Source organism: Microcaecilia unicolor, chromosome 3 (assembly GCF_901765095.1).
Source record: "Microcaecilia unicolor chromosome 3, aMicUni1.1, whole genome shotgun sequence".
NCBI classification, from domain to species: domain Eukaryota; kingdom Metazoa; phylum Chordata; class Amphibia; order Gymnophiona; family Siphonopidae; genus Microcaecilia; species Microcaecilia unicolor.
Window position 1 is genome coordinate 259,578,137 of NC_044033.1, and position 20,017 is coordinate 259,598,153.

Sequence of the window (20,017 nt, forward strand, 5' to 3'; positions counted from 1 at the left end):
GGGAAGAGGAGAAGTGGGCTTAGGTGGAAAGACGAGGAGCTCGGTCTTGGACATGTTCAGCTTCAGGTGGCGGTTGGACATCCAGGCAGCAATGTCGGATAGGCAGGCCGATACCTTGGCCTGGGTGTCTGCGGTGATGTCTGGTGTGGAGAGATAGAGCTGGGTGTCATCAGCTTAAAGATGATACTGGAAGCCATGAGATGAGATCAGTGAGCCTAGGGAAGAGGTGTAGATAGAGAAGAGAAGGGGTCCAAGAACAGATCCCTGGGGAACTCCAACAGATAGCGGGATGGGAGTGGAGGAAGATCCATGAGAGTGCACCCTGAATGTGCGGTGGGAGAGATAGGAGGAGAACCAGGAGAGGACAGAGCCCTGGAACCCAAATGAGGCCAGTGTGGCGAGAAGTAAATCGTGATTGACAGTGTCAAAAGCGGCAGAAAGATCGAGGAGGATGAGGATGGAGTAGTGGCCTCTGGATTTGGCCAGGAGCAGGTCATTGCAGACTTTAGAGAGTGCTGTTTCTGTCGAGTGGAGAGGGCAGAAACCGGACTGGAGTGGGTCGAGGATGGCATGAGAGGAGAGAAAATGAAGACAGCGGCTGTGAATGGCGCGCTCAAGTATTTTGGAGAGGAAGGGTAGGAGAGAGATGGGGCGATAGTTGGAGGGGCAGGTAGGGTCGAGTGATGGTTTTTTGAGGAGAGGTGTGACTACGGCATGCTTGAAGGTGTCAGGGACAGTTGCAGTGGAGAGAGAGAGGTTAAGGATGCGACAGATGGAGGGGTTGACAGTATGGGCGATGGTGTTAAGTAGGTTGGTGGGGATGGGATCAGAGGAACAGGTGGTGCATTTCGAGGAGGAAAGAAGGCGGGAGGTTTCATCCTCTGTGATCTCAAGAAAGGAGGAGAAGGAGGCCTGGGTTGGTTGGTTGAGGGAGAGGGTTAATGGGTGAAGAGGGGGGTGGGGGGTGATGGCTTGGTAGTGAATTCAAGGTTGATCTTTTGCACTTTGTCGTGGAAGTAATCAGCCAGTGATTGAGGAGAGAGTGAGGGGGGAGTGGGAGCGGGGGGCACCTTGAGGAGAGAGTTAAGGGTGGCGAAGAGACGACAAGGGTTGGAGCTGAGAGAATTGGTCAATTGGGTGTAATAGTCCTGTTTTGCAAGGAATAGGGAGGAGTGGAAGGAGGATAGCATGAATTTATAGTGAAGGAAGTCTGAATGAGTACGAGATTTCCTCCAGAGGGTGAAGAAGTGTGAATGTGATCAGGTGGTGATCAGAGAGAGCAAGAGCTGAAGCTTGGAAATTGGAGGGTGAGCCGGATGAGGAAAGGACGAGGTCAAGACAATGGCCGTCACGGTGAGGAGGGGTGGTAGAGCACAGCTGAAGGTTGAAGGAGGAAGTTAGGGTGAGGAACTTAGAAGCGTGAGGGTCGGATGGGTCATCAACATGTATATTAAAGTCTCCGATAATGAGAGATGGAGATGAGGGTTCAAGAAAGACAGAGAGCCAGGCATCGAAGTCGGTAAGGAAGGAAGAGAACGATTTATCAGGGGGGCGGTAGATGACTGCCACTCTGAGTGGTAGCGGGTTGAATAGCTGGATGGAGTGGGCTTCAAAGGATGAGAAACAGTGAGACTGCGGTAGGAGGAGGGGTTGGAAACTACAGGAGGGCGAGAGTAGTAACCCAACGCCTCCACCGCGGCCAACTGGGCAGGGATTGTGTGAGAAGAGGTAAAGGAGGGAGGGGGAGCACGGGCGACGAAGGCGACGAAGACGGGGTGCACTTAGGAGGAATGGGGATGGGTTAATAGCAGGAAGGAAGTGTTGAAGGTTGAGAGCTAGGATGGAGGAGGGGGATAAGAGGGATGGTGAGGTGGTGAGAGATGAGGTGAAAAGAGTATTGCCGTGGCGGGCCAGGCAGGAGGGCAACGAGTTCCAATGGTGGACAGTGGGGGTGGGGTGGAGAAGAGATTAGGAAGGGACAGGGCAAGGAAGAGAATGTGGATAGGAGCCATACGTAGTGACTGAGGTGTAGCAGGTGACTGTGTGGTGACTAAGGTGTTAAGCAGATAGATAGAATGGAGAGCTGGGTTGGAGGTTTGGAATTGATGGACTGGTAAGTTAATAGTTGACAAGCTAGCAGCAGGCAGGCGGGTAAGTCAATGGAAGAGAGGCTCGCAGGTAGGCAGGCGAGCAGGTAAGTCAATGGTTGACAAGGTAGCAGCAGGCAGGCAGGTAATTCAATGGTTGACAAGGTAGCAGCAGACAAGTAGGCTGGAGCAGATAGACTGGAACACTGGAGCAAGCATGGGAAGCTGGATCGGTGGACTGGAACAAGCTGGGATCGGGCGGACTGGGATGAGCTTGGATCAGGCGGACTGGAACACACTAGAGGATTTGGACTGGAACAAGCAGGGTGGAGCAGATGGACTGGAACAAGCAAGGGGAAGCTGGATCATGCAGACTGGAACGGCCATATGTAGATCCTTTCAGAGGTAGTGTGTCATGATTTAGGCTCTACACCCTTTCTGATGTTTTGGTGCCACCTCAGTAAGGCCAACACACAATCTCTCCACTGCAAAACACTATACACAAACTTGTGCAAAAACACACTAATAGCCTTACCAAACCATAACTAATTCCAAGGACAGGACGTGCTACAACCTTATGTGTGGAAAGGCAGCACTGTAATTACACCGGGCTCTAAAACACCAGTACACAGCCTAGTGAAAAAAAACCCAAAAAGGGCTGCAAATACTACACACTAGCAGAATACTGCATCTTGATCACACATGAAAAACACATGACACAACAGATATGAAGGCAAAATACTGAACTGGAAAGTTACCTAAAGAAGTCAGACTCAGCATGCAGCAATACTAGAAAACTTGAAACTTACATGCAAAATATCACAGATGCACATTTCCAAAAGCTGACATATTCCAATTAATAAATTCTGAATAAAATACTTTTTTTCTACCTTTGTTGTCTGATCATTTAGTTTTTCTATTCGTTTTTGTCCCAGTGTCTTCTGTTTTAAGCAGTGTCTTCTTTCCATTTGATATTTTTTCTCTCACCATGTCCACCATCCTCCTGTGTCCTTATGCGTCCTGTCTACCATCTGTAGCCCTGCCCTATCCTTCCTCGAGTTTCAGTATCTGCCCGCAAAGTGTTCCGAACCAGCCCTTAAATTCAGCAGTTTCCCCTCCATCCAGTGGTGTGCTGGTAAATTTTTAACAACAGGCTCTCTCCCCGGTCCACCTCGGCGCACCCCCCCCCATCCACCACTGCGTCCCCCCATCCCCCACTGTGCCCCCCGTCCACCACTGCGCCCCCCCATCCACCTCTGCGCCCCCCAAAATTGCAGAGCTGGCTATAGCCAGTGGGGGGGGGGGGGGGGGGCAATGCATTACTCTCTCTAGGAAAAAAAAATTAAATGATCCCAGGTTCCAATCTAATTCATGTTTAATGTGGGATAAAATGCCATAAATAAGTAAATAAATATAAACTTTTAATGTTGAGCTCCTGATTCTCAAAGGGATCATATTCCAAACACTATAATGCAAATAAAATGATTTTTTCTACCTTTGTTGTCTGGTGACTGTTTTTCTGCTCATGCTGGCCCAGTATCCGATTCTGCTGCTATCTGTCCTCTTAACTCCGTTTCCAGGGCTTCCTTTCCATTTATTTCTTTCCTTTCCTCCTTTCTTCTTCATTTCTGGTCCTCAGCTTCTGCCTATTTTCTTCATCCATGTGCAGTTTTTCTCCTCTCTTCCTTTTCCCTTATCTTATCTCCTTCCTCACTCTTCCCTCCCCTCCATCCATGTCCAGCATTTATTCTCTCTCCCCTCCTCTCCCCCTGCCCTCCATCCACCCATGGCCAGCAGTGACCCTCCTCTCCCCTGCCCTGCATGCACCCATGGCCAGCGACCCTTCTCTCCCCTGCCCTGCGTGCACCCATGGCCAGTGACCCTTCTCTCCCCTGCCCTCCATCCACCCATGGCCAGCAGTGACCCTCCTCTCCCCTGCCCTGCATGCACCCATGGCCAGCAGTGACCCTCCTCTCCCCTGCCCTCCATCCACCCATGGCCAGTGACCCTTCTCTCCCCTGCCCTCCATCCACCCATGGCCAGCAGTGACCCTCCTCTCCCCTGCCCTCCATCCACCCATGGCCAGTGACCCTTCTCTCCCCTGCCCTCCATCCACCCATGGCCAGCAGCTCCCTTCTCTCCCTTGCTTCCTCCCTCCCTCCCGATCCGGTCCCTCACCGACCCTACCTTGGCCATCAAATTCTTCGGGGCAGGCAGTGTTGCCTGCCCGCTGCCATCGCTGACTTTCCTCTGCCGCCCGATCGCGCTTCAAAATGGCCGCCGGGACTTACAGAAGTCTCGCGAGGCTGCCTCTGGAAGTCTCGGCGGCCATTTTTAAAGCGCAAACAGGTGGCGGAGGAAAGTCAGTGATAGCAGCGGGCAGGCAACAGTGCCTGCCCCGAAGAATTCGATAGTCAAGGTAGGATCGGTGAGGGACCGGATCCGGAGGGCGGAGGGAGGGAGAGCCGGCTCGCCCTTTCCAACAACCGGCTCGCAAGTCCGGCCAAAATTTAACAACCGGATCTTGCGAGCCAGAGCGAGCCGGCTCCAGCACACCACTGCCTCCATCCATATCCAGCATTTCTCCTCACTCACTCCCCTCCATCCATGTGCATCTACTTCCTCTGTCTTCCCTCCCCTCCATCCATGCCCAACATTTCTTCTCTCTCCCTTCTCCTCCATCCATGTGCATCTCCTTCCTTTGTCTTTCCTTTCCTCCATTCTTGTCCAACATTTTTCCTCTGTTCCCTGCCCTCCACTCCATCCATGTCCAGCATTTCTCCTCTCTTCCCTTCCCTCCATCCATTTGCATCTCCTTCCTGACTTCCCTCCCCTCCATCCATACATGTCCACCAACTCTCCATTCTTCCCTGCCCTCTCCTCCATCAACTCATATCCAACAAATTTCCTCTCCCCTGCCCACTCCATTCATCCATCCATGTCCAGCAATTCTCCTCTTCCCCTGCCCTCTCCTCCATCCAACCATATCCAGCAATTTTCCTCTCTCCCCTGCCCCCATTCATCCATCTAGGTCCAGCAATTTTCCTCTCTCCCCTGCCCTGCCCTCCCCTCCATCCATCCATGTCCAGCAACTCTCCATTCTCCCCTGCCCTCTCCTCCATTCATCCATTAATCCAGCAAATTTGCTCTCTCCCCTGCCCTCCCCTCCTGTCCAACGATCTCTTCTCTCCCCCTGCCCTCCTCTCCTCTCCATGTCCAGCGATCTCTTCTCTCCCCCTGCCCTCCCCTCCTTTCCATGTCCAGCGAACTCTTCTCTCCCCCTGCCCTCCATGTCCAGCGATCTCTCCCCCTGCCCTCCCATCCCATCCATGTCCAGCGATCTCTTCTCTCCCCCTGCCCTCCCCTCCTCTCCATGTCCAGCGATCTCTTCTCTCCCCCTGACCTCCCCTCCTCTCCTGTCCAGCGATCTCTTCTCTCCCCCTCCCCTCCCCTCCCATCCATGCCCAGCAATTCTCCCTGCCCTCCCTCAGCCCCCCGACAGCCCTCCTCTCCGTTCCCCCCCCCCCCACCCTGGCTCGTGTTTAACCCTTTTACTTTCTAGACATTCTATCGAAAATGCCCCTCTATGTCACTATTAGTGTGTCTGATTGATCCTGCAGTCTATGGAGAAAAATCTATTACAGGTAAACAATTTCAGTAAATATAAATGATAATTAATGAAATCTAGGCTTTCTTAAAGCAAATTACTTGATTTCATTAGAACAGTGTGATATCACATGCAGGCATTTCATGATTTTTTTCTTTTTTTTTTCAGTTGATGAGATGGCTCATAAGTGAAATTTATTCAGTCTGGAGATCATTTAACTGGAATGTTTTAACAGACAACTATAAAAACAATACAGTAGATTCATCTCTGCTAACATGGAAGCCATGGGAGCATATATATGCTCATTGCAAAGCTGTTAAAGGGCATGTCCCTCAGTACAATAATTATGGAAAATATGTGGTGAAACTTTACTGGATGGTAAGTGATGGAGCTTTGCAACTGAAAAGATTGCTTGTTAATATGTGTATATGGAGAATTGCAGTCTTTGTACATCCTGAGCATATTTAATTACTGACGCCACAGTTCTCTGTGAAATTAATTACTCTATGATCAATGGATTGATGACACTGGTACTCAACCCATAGTCTTTAAGATTATCCAGTACTGTTTTTCGTATTGAGTTCTTCATTGTAATTTCTATTCTATTAACAGTTATTTTTACAGTATCTGTGTTAAATAATTGATCAGCAAAATGCTGTTTAGAAAAAAAATGACATCTTCAAGAATAATATTCCAAAAGGTTTGTATTAGTAACTTTGGGAGTTACACAAATCTTGCTTTTCAGAATCCATGCCCTCCCCATGCTGAATGGTTGCATTTTATCCATTCAACTAGCTGGTCAAGAAAATCTACATGGAGAAAAAGAGGCCACATTGGAGGCACAGTTTAATTTATTTATTGGGATTTACTAACCATCTTTATGAAGAGATTCTCCCAAGTTGGCGAACAACAGGTGTAGCTTGACATTTACAATTTGTATAAAAAGAGCAATTCTATAATCCAGGTGCCCGCATTCACATATCCCTTGTGTGCATAAATGTCTAGAATACTAGCACGTACTCATGTACATGTACACTTACCTACGAAAGCGACAGCAGGGCACCTAAGTACTATTCTGTCAAAAATCACTTATGCTACATAGGGGCCCTTTTACTAAGGCACGCCTAAAAGTGGCCTGTGCTGGTGTAGTCGTGTGGTTTGGATGCACGCAGATCCATTTGCTCAGCGCACCTGGAAAAAAAGGCATTTTTTGTGTGGGAAAATGGACGTTTGGCAAAATTAAAACCAGCGCTTATCCATTTTTGGGCTGAGACCTTTCTGCCACCCATTGACTTAATGGTAAGGTCTCATGAGCTAACCAGGCGGTAAGTGGAAAGTGCGCATAAACTGCTGATTACCGCCGAGTAAGCACCATGCAGTAGAAGTGGAGGAGTAGCCTAGTGGTTAGGGTGATGGACTTTGGTCCTGAGGAACTGAGTTCAATTCCCACTTCAGGCACAGGTAGCTCCTTGTAACTCTGGGCAAGTCACTTAACCCTCCATTGCCCCATGTAAGCCACATTGAGCCTGCCATGAGTGAGAAAGCATGGGGTACAAATGTAATAATAGAAAATATTTTCTACCATGTGTTTTGGGCATGCGGGGCACGCGGTAGTGCCAATTTGATGCGCATTAGACACGTGTAGGCACCTACGCGCCTTTGTAAAAGGGCCCCATGGTGTGTATTTTGAAGGAGTTTTACACATGAGTGGAGCATGGGTGAGGCTGCTAGTTATTTATTTATTTATTACATTTGTACCCCACGCTTTCCCACTCATTGCAGGCTCAATGTCTTACATAATAACAAGAGAATACAATCTGTATTATCAGAATCAACAAAGGAGGTATGTGATAGGACAAATGAACAAGGAGTAAATGGGATAGAAGAGGTATGAGAGAAAGGATAGGGATAGGTAAGGAGGTGGAGCAATAAAGGAGAAGTTGGGAAGAGCATGGAGGGTAAGAAGGTTGGTAGGAGATATTTTCTGAGTCATTATACGCATCAGTGCCACATTCCTGTGCTTGCACTTACATCAGGCCTATGACTGGTGTATCTGCGGGCGCGGAAACATTGGGTATGCCAATACTTGGTTACACTAATGTTCTTTAATGGAACCTGGACACCCAGGTTCTGTTATAGAATAGGCTCCTAGGGCAAGTCCTCAAGGCACCTAAATGGAGTCACTCAGTTGTAGAATTGCCCCCAAAATATAATAAGTGAGAAAAACTTGGAGACGGTCAAAATAAATCCTAGTAATAGCAATGACATGATGCAGTATCAGAACTATATAAAAAAATTTGTGCATTGAAAAAAGAAAGAAAGAAATAGAACTCTTCATTTCTGAATTAAAATTCCTTTATTCATATATCAGACATTTCTTATTCATACATCAAGCAACCCGACATAGTTCACCATCAGGCTGCTTCAGAGGTTGATGCAATGTACATCAATGATGCATATCAAATTTTCTTCCCAAATGTAAACCACACTGGTTCAAAATCACAGGTTAACATAGTTTTCTTATAGAAACAGGAATATCGTTCACCCAAAGTATGAAGAATCAAACTTTGTATGAGTGGTATTTCTGTTTCCATAAGAAAATTGTGTTAATTTGTAATTTTGAACCAATCTGTTCACATTTGTGAAGAAAATTTGATATGCATCACTAATTTACATTGAGGGGCATAATTGAAAGGGACGCCCAAGTTTTGCTGAGGATGTCCTCGCAAAACGTCCCGGTGAAGGGGCGGGGAAACCTGTATTATTGAAACAAGATGGACGTCCATCTTTTGTTTTGTTAATACGGTCGGGGACACCCAAATCTTGACACTTAGGTCATCCTTAAAGATGGTCGTCCCTAGACTTGGTCGTTTCTGATTTTTGGCGATAATGGAAACCAAGGACACCCATCTCAGAAACGACCAAATGCAAGCCCTTTGGTCATGGGAGGAGTCAGCATTCATAGTGCACTGGTCCTCCTGACATGCCAGCACACCAACCGGGCACCCTAGGGGGCACTGCAGTGGACTTCAGAAATTGCTCCCAATTACATAGCTCCCTTACCTTGTGTGCTGAGCCCCCCAACCCCCCCAACCCACTACCCACAACTGTACACCACTACCATAGCCCTTACGGGTGAAGGGGGGCAGCTAGATGTGAGTACAGTGGGTTTGTGGTGGGTTTTGGAGGGCTCATATTTACCACCACAAGTGTAACAGGTAGGGGGGATGGGCCTGGGTCCGCCTGCCGGAAGTGCACTGCACCCACTAAAACTGCTCCAGGGACCTGCATACTGCTGTGATGGACCTAAGTATGACATTTGAGGCTGGCACAAAAGATTTTTAAAGATGTTTTTGAGGGTGGGAAGGGGGACCACTGGGGGAGTAAGGGGAGGTCATCCCCGATTCTCTCCGGTGGTCATCTGGTCTGTTCGGGCACCTTTTTGTGACTTGGTCGTAAGAAAAACAGGACCAGGTAAAGTCGTCCAACTGCTCGTCAAGGACACCCTTTTTTTCCATTATGGGTCGAGGACGCCCATGTGTTAGGCACGCCCAAGTCCCGCCTTTGCTATGCCTCCGACACGCCCCCTGTGAACTTTGGTTGTCCCCGCGATGGAAAGCAGTTGGGGACGCCCAAAATCGACTTTTGATTAGGCCGATTTGGGCGACCCTGTGAGAAGGACGCCCATCTTCCGATTTGTGTCGAAAGATGGGCGTCCTTCTCTTTCGAAAATGAGCCTGATTGTAATAACTCTTGAAACAGCTTGATGGCAAAATTTGTCAGGTCATTTATTACATTTAATCCACCTTTATCCAAAGCTGAATAGAATGAAAACATTTAATCATGAAACAATATAATACAACACATAACACACTAAATCAGCAATAAAACACTCATCAAACCTTTTCTACAAAATATACTGCAAACTAATCACAAGAAGTCCCACAAATAAACCTAAATAAATAACTCTTCCTCTTCTTTTTAAAAACAAGTGCACCCTTCTGGCTCCTAAGTGCTAAGGGTGTGCTAGCATTTTTAGCGCACGCTGATTAGCACACACTAAATGCTAAATCACCCATAGGAACATAATTTTAGCGCACACTAAAAACGCTAGTGCACCTAAGTAAACAGGGCCCTTAGAGTCTTAAATATGTGCCCCTATTTTCAGCAAAATTTATGCTCCTAAGTTTTCAGCTGAAATTCATCTTAATTTAGGAGCTTAAAAGCTATGCTTATAAATTTAGGCCTGCCATTCATTTACCTAGATTTACTAACCTAATTTATGAGCCTAGTGCTGAAAATCAGTGCTAAACTACTAACCTTTTTCCTCTGCCCTAAATCTTCCCCTGTTGCCACCAAGCTTTATGCTCCTAAATTTAGGAGTTGAGTGAATTTTTTGAGTGTTACGTTTTGCACTTTGTCCTAATAAATTTATGGGCATAACTCTTGAAATTAGAAGCATAAGCCCTTTGAACATTAGGCCCATTATTATATTGTTTGCCGAGTATGCCACTGGAAGTTGTTTCACGTTCTTGAAGCAATGTGTCTGTTTACTTTTCCTGTTTGTCAGTGGCTCTAACTTTTCACTTCCATTCATATTGCATGAGTCGGTCTTTCCTTTGGCACTTTTGTTCTAGTCACCTTGACTTGCTTGAATGCCATTGTCCCATCTGGAATTGCTCTCCAATACAGACCAGTTTCAGCTGTATTAAAAGTGTCACATGGTTTGTAATTTTTCATGGTGCCAAGTAGAACCCAATTTTCTGCCCATCTCTCTACCACCTAACTCGTCTGTGTCTTGTTTTTTGCCATGCTGTTTCTTGAACGTGATGCTATGTCTCACTTTCTATCGCTTTAACCAGCCAACAGTTGCATTAGAACCAAACCAAGCCAAGATTTTATGCCAAATAATTGACTTTCTCCATCATCAGGGGATCAGTGACAAGAAACTGCTGGCTTCTTGCTTGAGAAAACCATTGAAGAAGAGCTTCTATATTTTCAGTTTTGCAAGCTCTTTTGTTTTCTTTCAGGATTGGTTGTGTCTGCCAATCCTCTAGAAGCTTGTTCTTCTGCTTGTAGATGCTTGAGATTTGGCTTGGATGGATACCATACTCTTTTGCAATGGAAACCTGACTTTTTTTATTATCCAGTCTCTTGGCAACATCTATTCTTTCAGCAAGTGAAAGAGCTTTACATATGTGTGATGACACTGCCATTTCCTATGCCTTGCTGGTGATGAAGAAAGCACATTGAGCTGTCCCAAATAAGATGTGCACTGATTGTGTCCTTTCACTTTGTGTGCCACTGCTGTGCAGCTGCTTGAAGGACTGTGCTGTTTAGGTGCATGGTTTTTCAACTGGTCAGCCCCACTGAGTCTCCTTTCACTTTGTGTGCCACCCTGCTGCAGCCACTTAATGAACTGTGACATTTAGGTGCCTGATTTTTTCAAGTGGTCAGCCCACCTGGTTTCCTTTCACTTTGTGTGCCACCACTGCCGTAGCCACTCACTTCTTCAGACTGGGAAGGAAAGGGCAGGATGCCAGCATCCTCCCTCATTCACTCCCAGCCTCCTGATATACAAATGCTGCAGGACCCAGGCAGTTGTACTTCACAATGCTGGGAGCCAGTGAGGAGAGAGCCAGGACTGCCTCCCCCTCCCCCCTCATCATTATTGGCTTCCAGCTTCATGGTATACAATTGCTGCGCAGAATCAGGGGTCCTTGGTCTGGTTTTCAGGATATCAATAAAAAATATGCTTGAGATTGTTTGGTATGTACTGAAGACCCAGAATTTGCAAACCTGTCTTTTATGTATCTTGATTATGGTTTAGGTGTGCCTCCAGGACCACTTCTGCCCTGGACGTATAGCACTGCAATACTTACAAATAATGTACATATCTCCTCTTGTGTTCTGCATAGGAACATCTCTGGCTTCTTTGCCTTAGCCTGACTCTCCCAAAAGATCATTGACTTTTACATCATTAGTGCACCAGCAACATATTATATAAAGGTTAAAGAGTCTAGGGAGGGAGTCAGTTGAGAGTTAATAACAGGAAGTGGCATGGGATAATTTTTTTCAATTTTTATAGCACCAGTAAACCCTTCAGTCACAGTGTCTTTAAGCACAAAGCAACTCAGCTGTGCAATGTATAGTAGTTTCACACTAGCCCTTAACAATCACCCTGCCTCTCTGGCATTCATGGTACCCACCATAAACATTTGTGACATACCTGCATTCAGTGAATGAATGCAAACATTGTTTTATGTATGTTCATTGTGAAAACATGCAGAGGAGTAGCAGTATTAGTCTATAGCAGCAAAAACAACACAGGTTGGTGGCACAGATTCCTGCATAAACAGTCTAATTTTTTTAATTCCCTTTCAAACAAATATGAGTAGAACAGAAGGTGGCCTTCCATGTAAGGAAGCTAAGGAAATTAATCTTGTTCACTAATATTTTCTGGAAAAATGTTTGGTGCATAATAGTAATGCTGAATTCTTTATTTTTTGGAAGCAGAGAGAAACTGAAGAATAGACCTTTCTCATATCCCAGATACCAGGACCAGTGCGTCATGGCAGCAGAGGCACTGGCAGCTTTTCGCACCCCTAAAATGTCAGTGCCTCTCTCCCTACCTCTGCTTACCATGATGCTCTGACTCTGGCTATAGATGGTAAAAACAACTACACCTTTACCTCGCTTCTGCCATTATAGAGGCTGAAAGACAAATACTGATAAGAATCCAGACCAGTTGATCATGTTTCATGTGACAAATTACTGAGCTTAATGCAAGAATATTTAATATTTGCAAACCTTTTACTTAAAAACTTCATTAAAGGGTAAAACAAATTTGGGTCCAGCCCGATGATGCAGCATTTGTAAATGTAAGAAATCCAGCTTCAGATCAGGCTCCTCTTTAAAATCAAAACGGCAAGACCATCAGCTGACCACTTTGCTTTCTGTAGATGGTGAGCAAGCTTTCAATAGCGTGGAGTGGGAGTTTCTCTTTCAGGTCATGTGGAGGATAGGACTGGTAGGTCAGTTCTTAGTGTGAATACAAGCATTATATCAGCAATCAGAAGCACAGATTCATGTTAATGGATAATACACTGAGGTCTTACACCTAGGGAGAGGTTCAAGGCAGTAATGTCTGCTTTTACCGTTGTTATTCCATAGAGTTGATGGTGACCTTTATGAGGGCAGACCCCAATATTATGGGGACAGAGGTGGGAGGGGTGTCCTATAAAATTTTGCTACTTGTGACCCTGGACAAGTTACTTAACCCTCCATTGCCCCAGGTACAAAAACTTAGATTGCGATCTCTCTGGGGACAGAGAAAGTACATGCATATAATAAAGGTAAACAGCTTTGGTTGTACCACAGAACGATGGTATATCAAGTACATTACCCTTACCCTTTGCGGATGATATTTTTACACTGAGTCATCCACATTTAGACTTGTCCTCTTTGTTAAAGATCTTAAAGAAGTATAGCTGCCAGTGACATTTTTCTATGTAGTAGGCTACAAAATTAATGTGGGGAAATCTGAATTACTTAATGTGAATTTTGAAGAAAGCTATGAGAAAAAACATAAGGAGACCTTTCCTTTTGTATGGGCCTGAAGAGAGCATTAAGTACGTGGGGATACTTAATAGAAGCAGATTAGGAACAGCTGGAGCAGATGAATTGCAGGTAATATTCAGAAATGTCAGTGCAGATTTGGATAAATGGAGGGGATTGAATGTATCATGAGCAGGCAAAGTGTTTACATGTAAAATGAATATTTTACCTAGACTTCTACCTAGAGTGGAGGAGTAGCCTCGTGGTTATGGTGGTGGACTTTGGTCCTGAGGAAGTGAGTTTGATTCCCAGCACAGGCAGCTCCTTGTGACTCTGGGCAAGTCACTTAACCCTCCATTGCCCACCATGAGTGGGAAAGCGTGGGGTACAAATGTAACAAAAATAAATAAAAATGTATGGCTTTGCTGCAGAGCATGTTGAAGAACTCACAGAAAGTGAAGTTAGTCACCTGTAGCAGATGTTCTCCAAAGACAGTAGGACAAGTATTCTTATTGAAGAATGTTGTTGCTGACAGATCCCCAGGTCAGATATTGCCCATCATATAGAAAATTCCTGAAGCCTTTGGTAGGCCTTGACCACACATGTTCAGGTGCCTTTTTGCTCGATGTACTCATGTGAGACCCTCAGTTACATAAAAATGCATAAGCACGCAGCTCCTAGGGATGGTGGGAGAGTATGTGAGAATACTTCTCCTGCTGTCCTCAGAAAACACCTGCTAGAGATGAGTAACTTCACTTTCTCTGAGGACAGGCAGGATGGGTGCAGAGAACTGCTCTGTTATAATGAAGCTTTGTGGAAGGCTGATCAGCTTCTAGGGCTTGAAGTTTGTTGAGTTTGCGAGGTGAAGTGACCGTCACTAAAAAAACAAGACCTTCCAGGTCAGGTACTTCAAATGGCATTCCTTGTCATCAAGCAGATGAAGCCATTACGTATGGGTTATGTCCATCAACCAGCAGGGGAGATAGGGAGCACTCAAACTTTCACAGTGCCCTCTTGGCCAGCTAGCTCCACTGCCTCTTCAGTATTCTCTATCTCCCTTAGCAGGGTGGCTGCAGCTTGTTCGAGCTCCAGAAAAGTCTGCCGGGAGGTGGTTCCTGGCTTGCCAGTTGTTAACCGGGGTGTTGGAGGCTATAGCAGCTTCACTTTAAAGGCACATAGGTTAGCCCTTTCCCTGCCTTACCCATACCTCTGTGGATGTGGACATATTGCCTTGTTTTCCCTGTCCTTACCCACCAACAGTAGATGCAGGCATATAGGTTCGCCCTTTCCCTGCCTTTCCCACTCATCTGAGCCTCCGGAGTCTTCAATACCTCTGCTTTCCTCACAGCTTAAAAAAAAAAAAAAAAAAGTTGCGTCGCGTTTTTAAACGCAGAGACGCTGGAACAGAGGTTTTTTGACCTGATTTTCAGCAGGATCGTAGTTGTACACTAGATCCTTTGAGGTAAGAGTGTTTTCCAACTCCTCCGGGGTGGGCCCGCGATCGGGGCGATTTTGGCGTGAAACCGCCATTTTGGATTTTACCGCCGTTTTTTCGGCAATGGCTGCGGACAATGTTAAGCGCTGTTCCACTTGTGGCAAGCGCAAATCAGCAACAGGGCTCTGTAAATCGTGCTGTATTGGCGTAGGAGCCGGCCCGAGCATGGCGAGCGATGTTTCTTCCCGCTCTGAGCTGGCAGCGGGCGCCATTTTGCTTACACCGCATGGCGCAGCCTCCGTGGACACGGAGAGACCTGAGCCGGGTGGGGCACCTCGAGATGAGGTTATTTCAGGAGTGGCTAGCACCGGATAGGATTTGGGTGCCCAGGGTGAGATTTTCTCCCCGGATTTTGTGCTTTTGCTGCATAAAGCATACATGATGAAAAGAGCCCTTCCTCAAGGGTCGCCTGAGGCTCCTCTGATTGCCCCCCCGATGGAGTCTGGCCTGGGTCTGCCCAGTGAGGCTTTTTCCCCGGATGCTTGGCCTAAAGATAAGCGCAGAAGGGTTAATTCCCCTTCAGATTGTGGTGCACCTTTTTCCCCCCCGTGGTCGGGGTGTGAGGATTCGGAGAACTCTGACAGACGTTCTTGGTCTGAGGAACCAGAGTCAGGTGCGGATTTACCACAGGATCTGGATGATCCCTCCGCGGTGAGGATTTTCCACCGTGATGAGCTGCCAGCGCTTATTTCAGATACCCTGCAGGCCCTCTCGATTGAAGATCCTGACAGTGGCATGGCCTCCTTGGGTAATCCCAGGATGGCTAGTACCAAGAAAGCTGCTCAGGCCTTCCCTTTGCATGACTCCATCCTAGAGCTTGTTTCGGCTCAGTGGGCTGACCCCGAGGGACCTTTGAGAGTTTCCAGGGCTATGGGGCAGTTATACCCTCTGCGTGAGGGACATATGGCTCGTTTTCAAATGCCTATAGTGGATGCCCTAGTCACTGCGGTGACAAAGAGAACTACCCTCCCTGTTTAAGGAGGGGTTGCCCTGAAGGATGTTCAAGACCGTAGGCTGGAAACAGCGTTGAAACGGTCCTTTGAAATTGCAGGTCTCACTGTTCGGGCGTCTGCATGCAGCTGTTATGCTGCTAGAGCCTGCCTAGCTTGGCTGCAACAGGCAGTGGCACAGCCTGGAGATGGAGCGGAGCCCTTCTTGGATGTGGCACCGCGGATGGAGGTGGCCTTGTCCTTTCTGGCTGATGCCCTTTATGACCTTGTCAGAGCTTCGGCTAAACAAATGGCAGTAGCAGTGGCGGCTCGCCGTCGTCTGTGGCTACGACACTGGGCAGCGGACATGGCCTCTAAGCAAAGGTTGGTGAAGTTGCCTTTTCAAGGACTTCTCCTATTTGGTGAGGAGTTGGAGAAAATTGTGAAAGGCTTGGGTGATCCAAAACCCCAGCGCTTGCCGGAAGATAGGCAGAGGCCTTCCTCTAAGGGCCAGGCGGTCCACTCCTCGTACAGACCTCGCTTCCGTGAAGCTAGAAGGTACCGCCCGGGGCATTCGGCTGGGTTCACTTCACGTGCCCGTGGTCAGCAGAGGAACTCCTTTCGCTCGGACAAGCGTTCCGCAGCTGGTGGCTCAAGGCCAGGAGTTCAGGGGCGACCCTCTCAATGATGGTGCGCCGGCCCTCTCCTCGATGCCTGTCTTCGGAGGACGACGTTCCCTCTTTGCTGAGGAGTGGGCCAAGATTTCCTCAGATCAGTGGGTTTTGGACCTGATCGGAGATGGATACAGAATAGAATTCAACGCCCCAATAAGAGACGTGTTTGTGGAGTCCCGATGCGGTTCTGCCGTCAAATGGGCGGCGGTGGAGGAGACTTTACAAGGTCTGATTCAGTTAGGGGCGGTGACCCCGGTGCCTCCCGCCGAGCAAGGCTGCGGCCGATACTTCATCTACTTTGTGGTGCCGCGAAAAGGTGGGTCCTTTCGCCCTATTCTGGACTTAAAAGAAGTGAACAAGTCCCTGAGAGTGCGGCATTTCCACATGGAATCCCTGCGCTCCGTCATTGCGGCGGTTCAGCCAGGAGAGTTTCTCACGTCTCTAGACCTGAAAGAAGCTTACTTGCACATTCCGATTTGGCCCCCGCACCAGAAGTTTCTGAGGTTTGCGGTGTTGGGAAAACATTTCCAGTTCAGGGCCTTGCCTTTTGGCCTCGCCACAGCTCCCCGAACCGTTTCGAAGGTGATGGTGGTAGTAGCTGCTTTTCTCAGGCGAGAAGGTATCAGGGTTCACCCGTACCTAGACGACTGGCTCATCAGAGCAGACTCTGCAACAGAGAGCTTACAAGCTACAGCCAGAGTGGTCTCAGTACTGCAATCTCTAGGCTGGGTCGTCAATATGGCCAAAAGTCATCTGACCCCTTCACAATCTCTAGAATTTTTGTGGGCCAGGTTCGACACAGTCTCGGGTTATGTGTTCCTACCCGAGCTAAGGCGGTGCAAGCTTCAGAATCAGGTCCGTCTGCTCCTGAGGATGCCCCCGCCCGCGAGCTTGGGACATTGTCCAGCTGCTGGGATCGATGACAGCCACGATGGAAGTGGTACCCTGGGCGAGAGCGCACCTGAGACCGCTACAGTATTCCCTACTCCAGAGGTGGTCTCCAATTTCTCAGGATTACCAATGCAGACTCACTTGGCTCCCTGCGGCCCGACTCAGCATGGAGTGGTGGCTCTCGGACAGCATGCTGCGGTGAGGAATGCCGCTGACGCTCCCCATTTGGTGCCTGGTGGTAATGGATGCCAGCCTGAAGGGCTGGGGCGCACATTGCAAGGGGAAGCATGCCCAGGGTCTATGGACACCCGAGGAGTCGGAGTGGTCCATCAACCGCCTAGAGTTGAAAGCGGTGTTTCAGGCGCTTCTGGCTTTTCAAGTGACCCTGGAAGGATTGGCTGTCAGAGTGATATCGGACAACACGACAACAGTGGCCTATATAAATCGACAAGGCGGAACAAGGTGCAGAGCACTAGCCGCGCAGGCCGAACTGATTTGCCACTGGGCCGAGCTGCATCTTCAGTGTCTGTCGGCAGTTCATATTGCAGGTCAGAGCAATGTGCAGGCCGATTATCTGAGCAGGCATCAGATCGATCCAGCAGAATGGAATCTGGCAGACGAAGTATTCCTGCAGATCTGTGCCAAATGGGGCAAGCCCGTGATGGATCTCATGGCGACAAGTTCCAATGCCAAAGTCCCGTGCTTCTTCAGCAGACGGAGAGATCCTCGCTCGGCGGGGTTGGATGCCTTGGCTCAACCCTGGCCTCCGGATCTTCTTTATGTGTTTCCCCCATGGCCCTTGATAGGGCGCCTGCTCTTGCGGATTCGTCTGCACCCAGGAGAAGTGGTCCTCATCGCCCCGGATTGGCCAAGGAGACCTTGGTATGCAGACCTCCGACAGATGCTCCTGGAGGCTCCTCTGCCGTTACCTCTGGTACCGAACCTGTTGACTCAGGGTCCGGTAGCCATGGAGGACGCCTGCCGCTTTGGTCTTACGGCATGGCTATTGAGAGGGCGCAATTGAGGGATAAAGGTTATTCCAATAAAGTGATTACCACTCTCCTGCAAGCCCGCAAGCGGTCCACTTCCGTAGCTTATGCTAGGATTTGGTGCCTGTTTGAGTCTTGGTGTGCTTCCAGAGCCATTGCACCAATGCGGGCTCCTGTCTCGCCGATTCTGGACTTTTTGCAGGAAGGTGTACAAAAAGGCTTGGCCTATAATTCCCTGCGGGTGCAAGTGGCAGCGTTGGCCTCCCTTCGTGGTAAGGTGGGAGGCGTGTTTTTGGCTGCTCACCCAGATGTGGCACGGTTTCTTAGAGGGGTGCTTCGGCTCCGACCTCCCGTGCGAGCACCCTGTCCAGCTTGGAACCTGGGGCTAGTTTTGAAAGCCCTGCAGGCATCTCCTTTTGAGCCGCTTCGGCGAGTATTGGAGAAGGATTTGACACTGAAGGCCATTTTTCTGGTGGCCATTACCTCGGCGAGACGGGTGTCAGAGCTCCAGGCGCTGTCCTGTAGAGACCCATTTCTGCAATTTTCAGAGTCAGGAGTCACGGTTCGGACCGTGCCTTCCTTTATGCCTAAGGTGGTTTCAGCGTTTCACCTAAACCAGCCTATTTTCTTGCCCTCTTTTTCAGAGGAAGAGTTTCCAGAATCTTTTGGGCAGCTGCACCTTTTGGATGTGCGCAGGACTCTGCTGCAGTATCTGCGAGTTACTAACTCTTTCAGGTCTTCTGATCATCTGTTTGTTTTACTATCAGGTTCTCGCAGAGGGTCTCCAGCGTCTAAGGCCACTATTGCCCGCTGGCTCAAAGAGACTATCTTATCAGCTTATCTGCTGGCCGGCCGGGTGCCACCTGTAGCCTTTAAGGCGCATTCTACTAGAGAGATTTCTTCCTCTTGGGCTGAAACTGGAGCACTCTCTCTTCAAGAGATATGCAGTGCAGCAACATGGGCTTTTAAGCTCTCCTTTGCCAGACATTACAGGCTGGATGTGGCTGCCAGGAGGGATGCGCGTTTTGGAGCACAAGTGCTAGTGCGTGGTGTGGCTTGTTCCCACCCTATCTAGGGATTGCTTTGTTACATCCCATACGTAATGGCTTCATCTGCTTGATGACAAGGAAGGGAAAATTAGGTTCTTACCATGATAATTTTCTTTCCTTTAGTCATAGCAGATGAAGCCATGAGCCCTCCCTGTTGGATTGTCAGTATGCTGTAAATTGGGTTTTTTCAGGTTCTGTTCTAATTTCCTGAAGTTCCTTCCTTGGGAGAAAGTTGGAAAACAATCTTCAGGATTCATGTTCAGTTTAACTTTAGGAGGATGAGTTCATTCCCTCCAGTATGTTTTTTGGAGGATGTGTTGATTCCCTCCAGGTGGCGCGTGTGTTCCCCTCCAGTTCTATAAATAGGAGGATGAGTTCATTCCCTCCAGTGTGTTGGGAGGATGTGTGATTCCCTCCAGGAGGTGCGTGTGTTCCCCTCCACTTCTACAATAAGGAGGATGAGTTTATTCCCTCCAGGAGGATGTGCATTCCCTCCTTTATGAGTTCATGCCCTTGTGATGGGCCATCGTTCGCTGTGAGGAAAGCTCTTGTGATTCCCATTGCGGTTTGCCATACTGCTTTGGAAGCTTCAAATACTGAAGAGGCAGTGGAGCTAGCTGGCCAAGAGGGCACTGTGAAAGTTTGAGTGCTCTCTATCTCCCCTGCTGGTTGATGGACATAACCCATACGTAATGACTTCATCTGCTATGACTAAAGGAAAGAAAATTATCATGGTAAG

General features: G+C 48.2%; 1 protein-coding gene across 1 annotated transcript in view; it reads left to right on the top strand.

The window, feature by feature from the left end:
* ADGB (androglobin) overlaps nt 1-20,017 on the top strand; it is a 738,031-nt gene that overhangs the window by 132,291 nt on the left and 585,723 nt on the right. Inside the window, exon 5 of the mRNA XM_030198035.1 lies at nt 5,863-6,072. Coding sequence (XP_030053895.1) covers nt 5,863-6,072 — 210 coding nt within the window. The remainder of the gene's footprint in view (nt 1-5,862; nt 6,073-20,017) is intronic.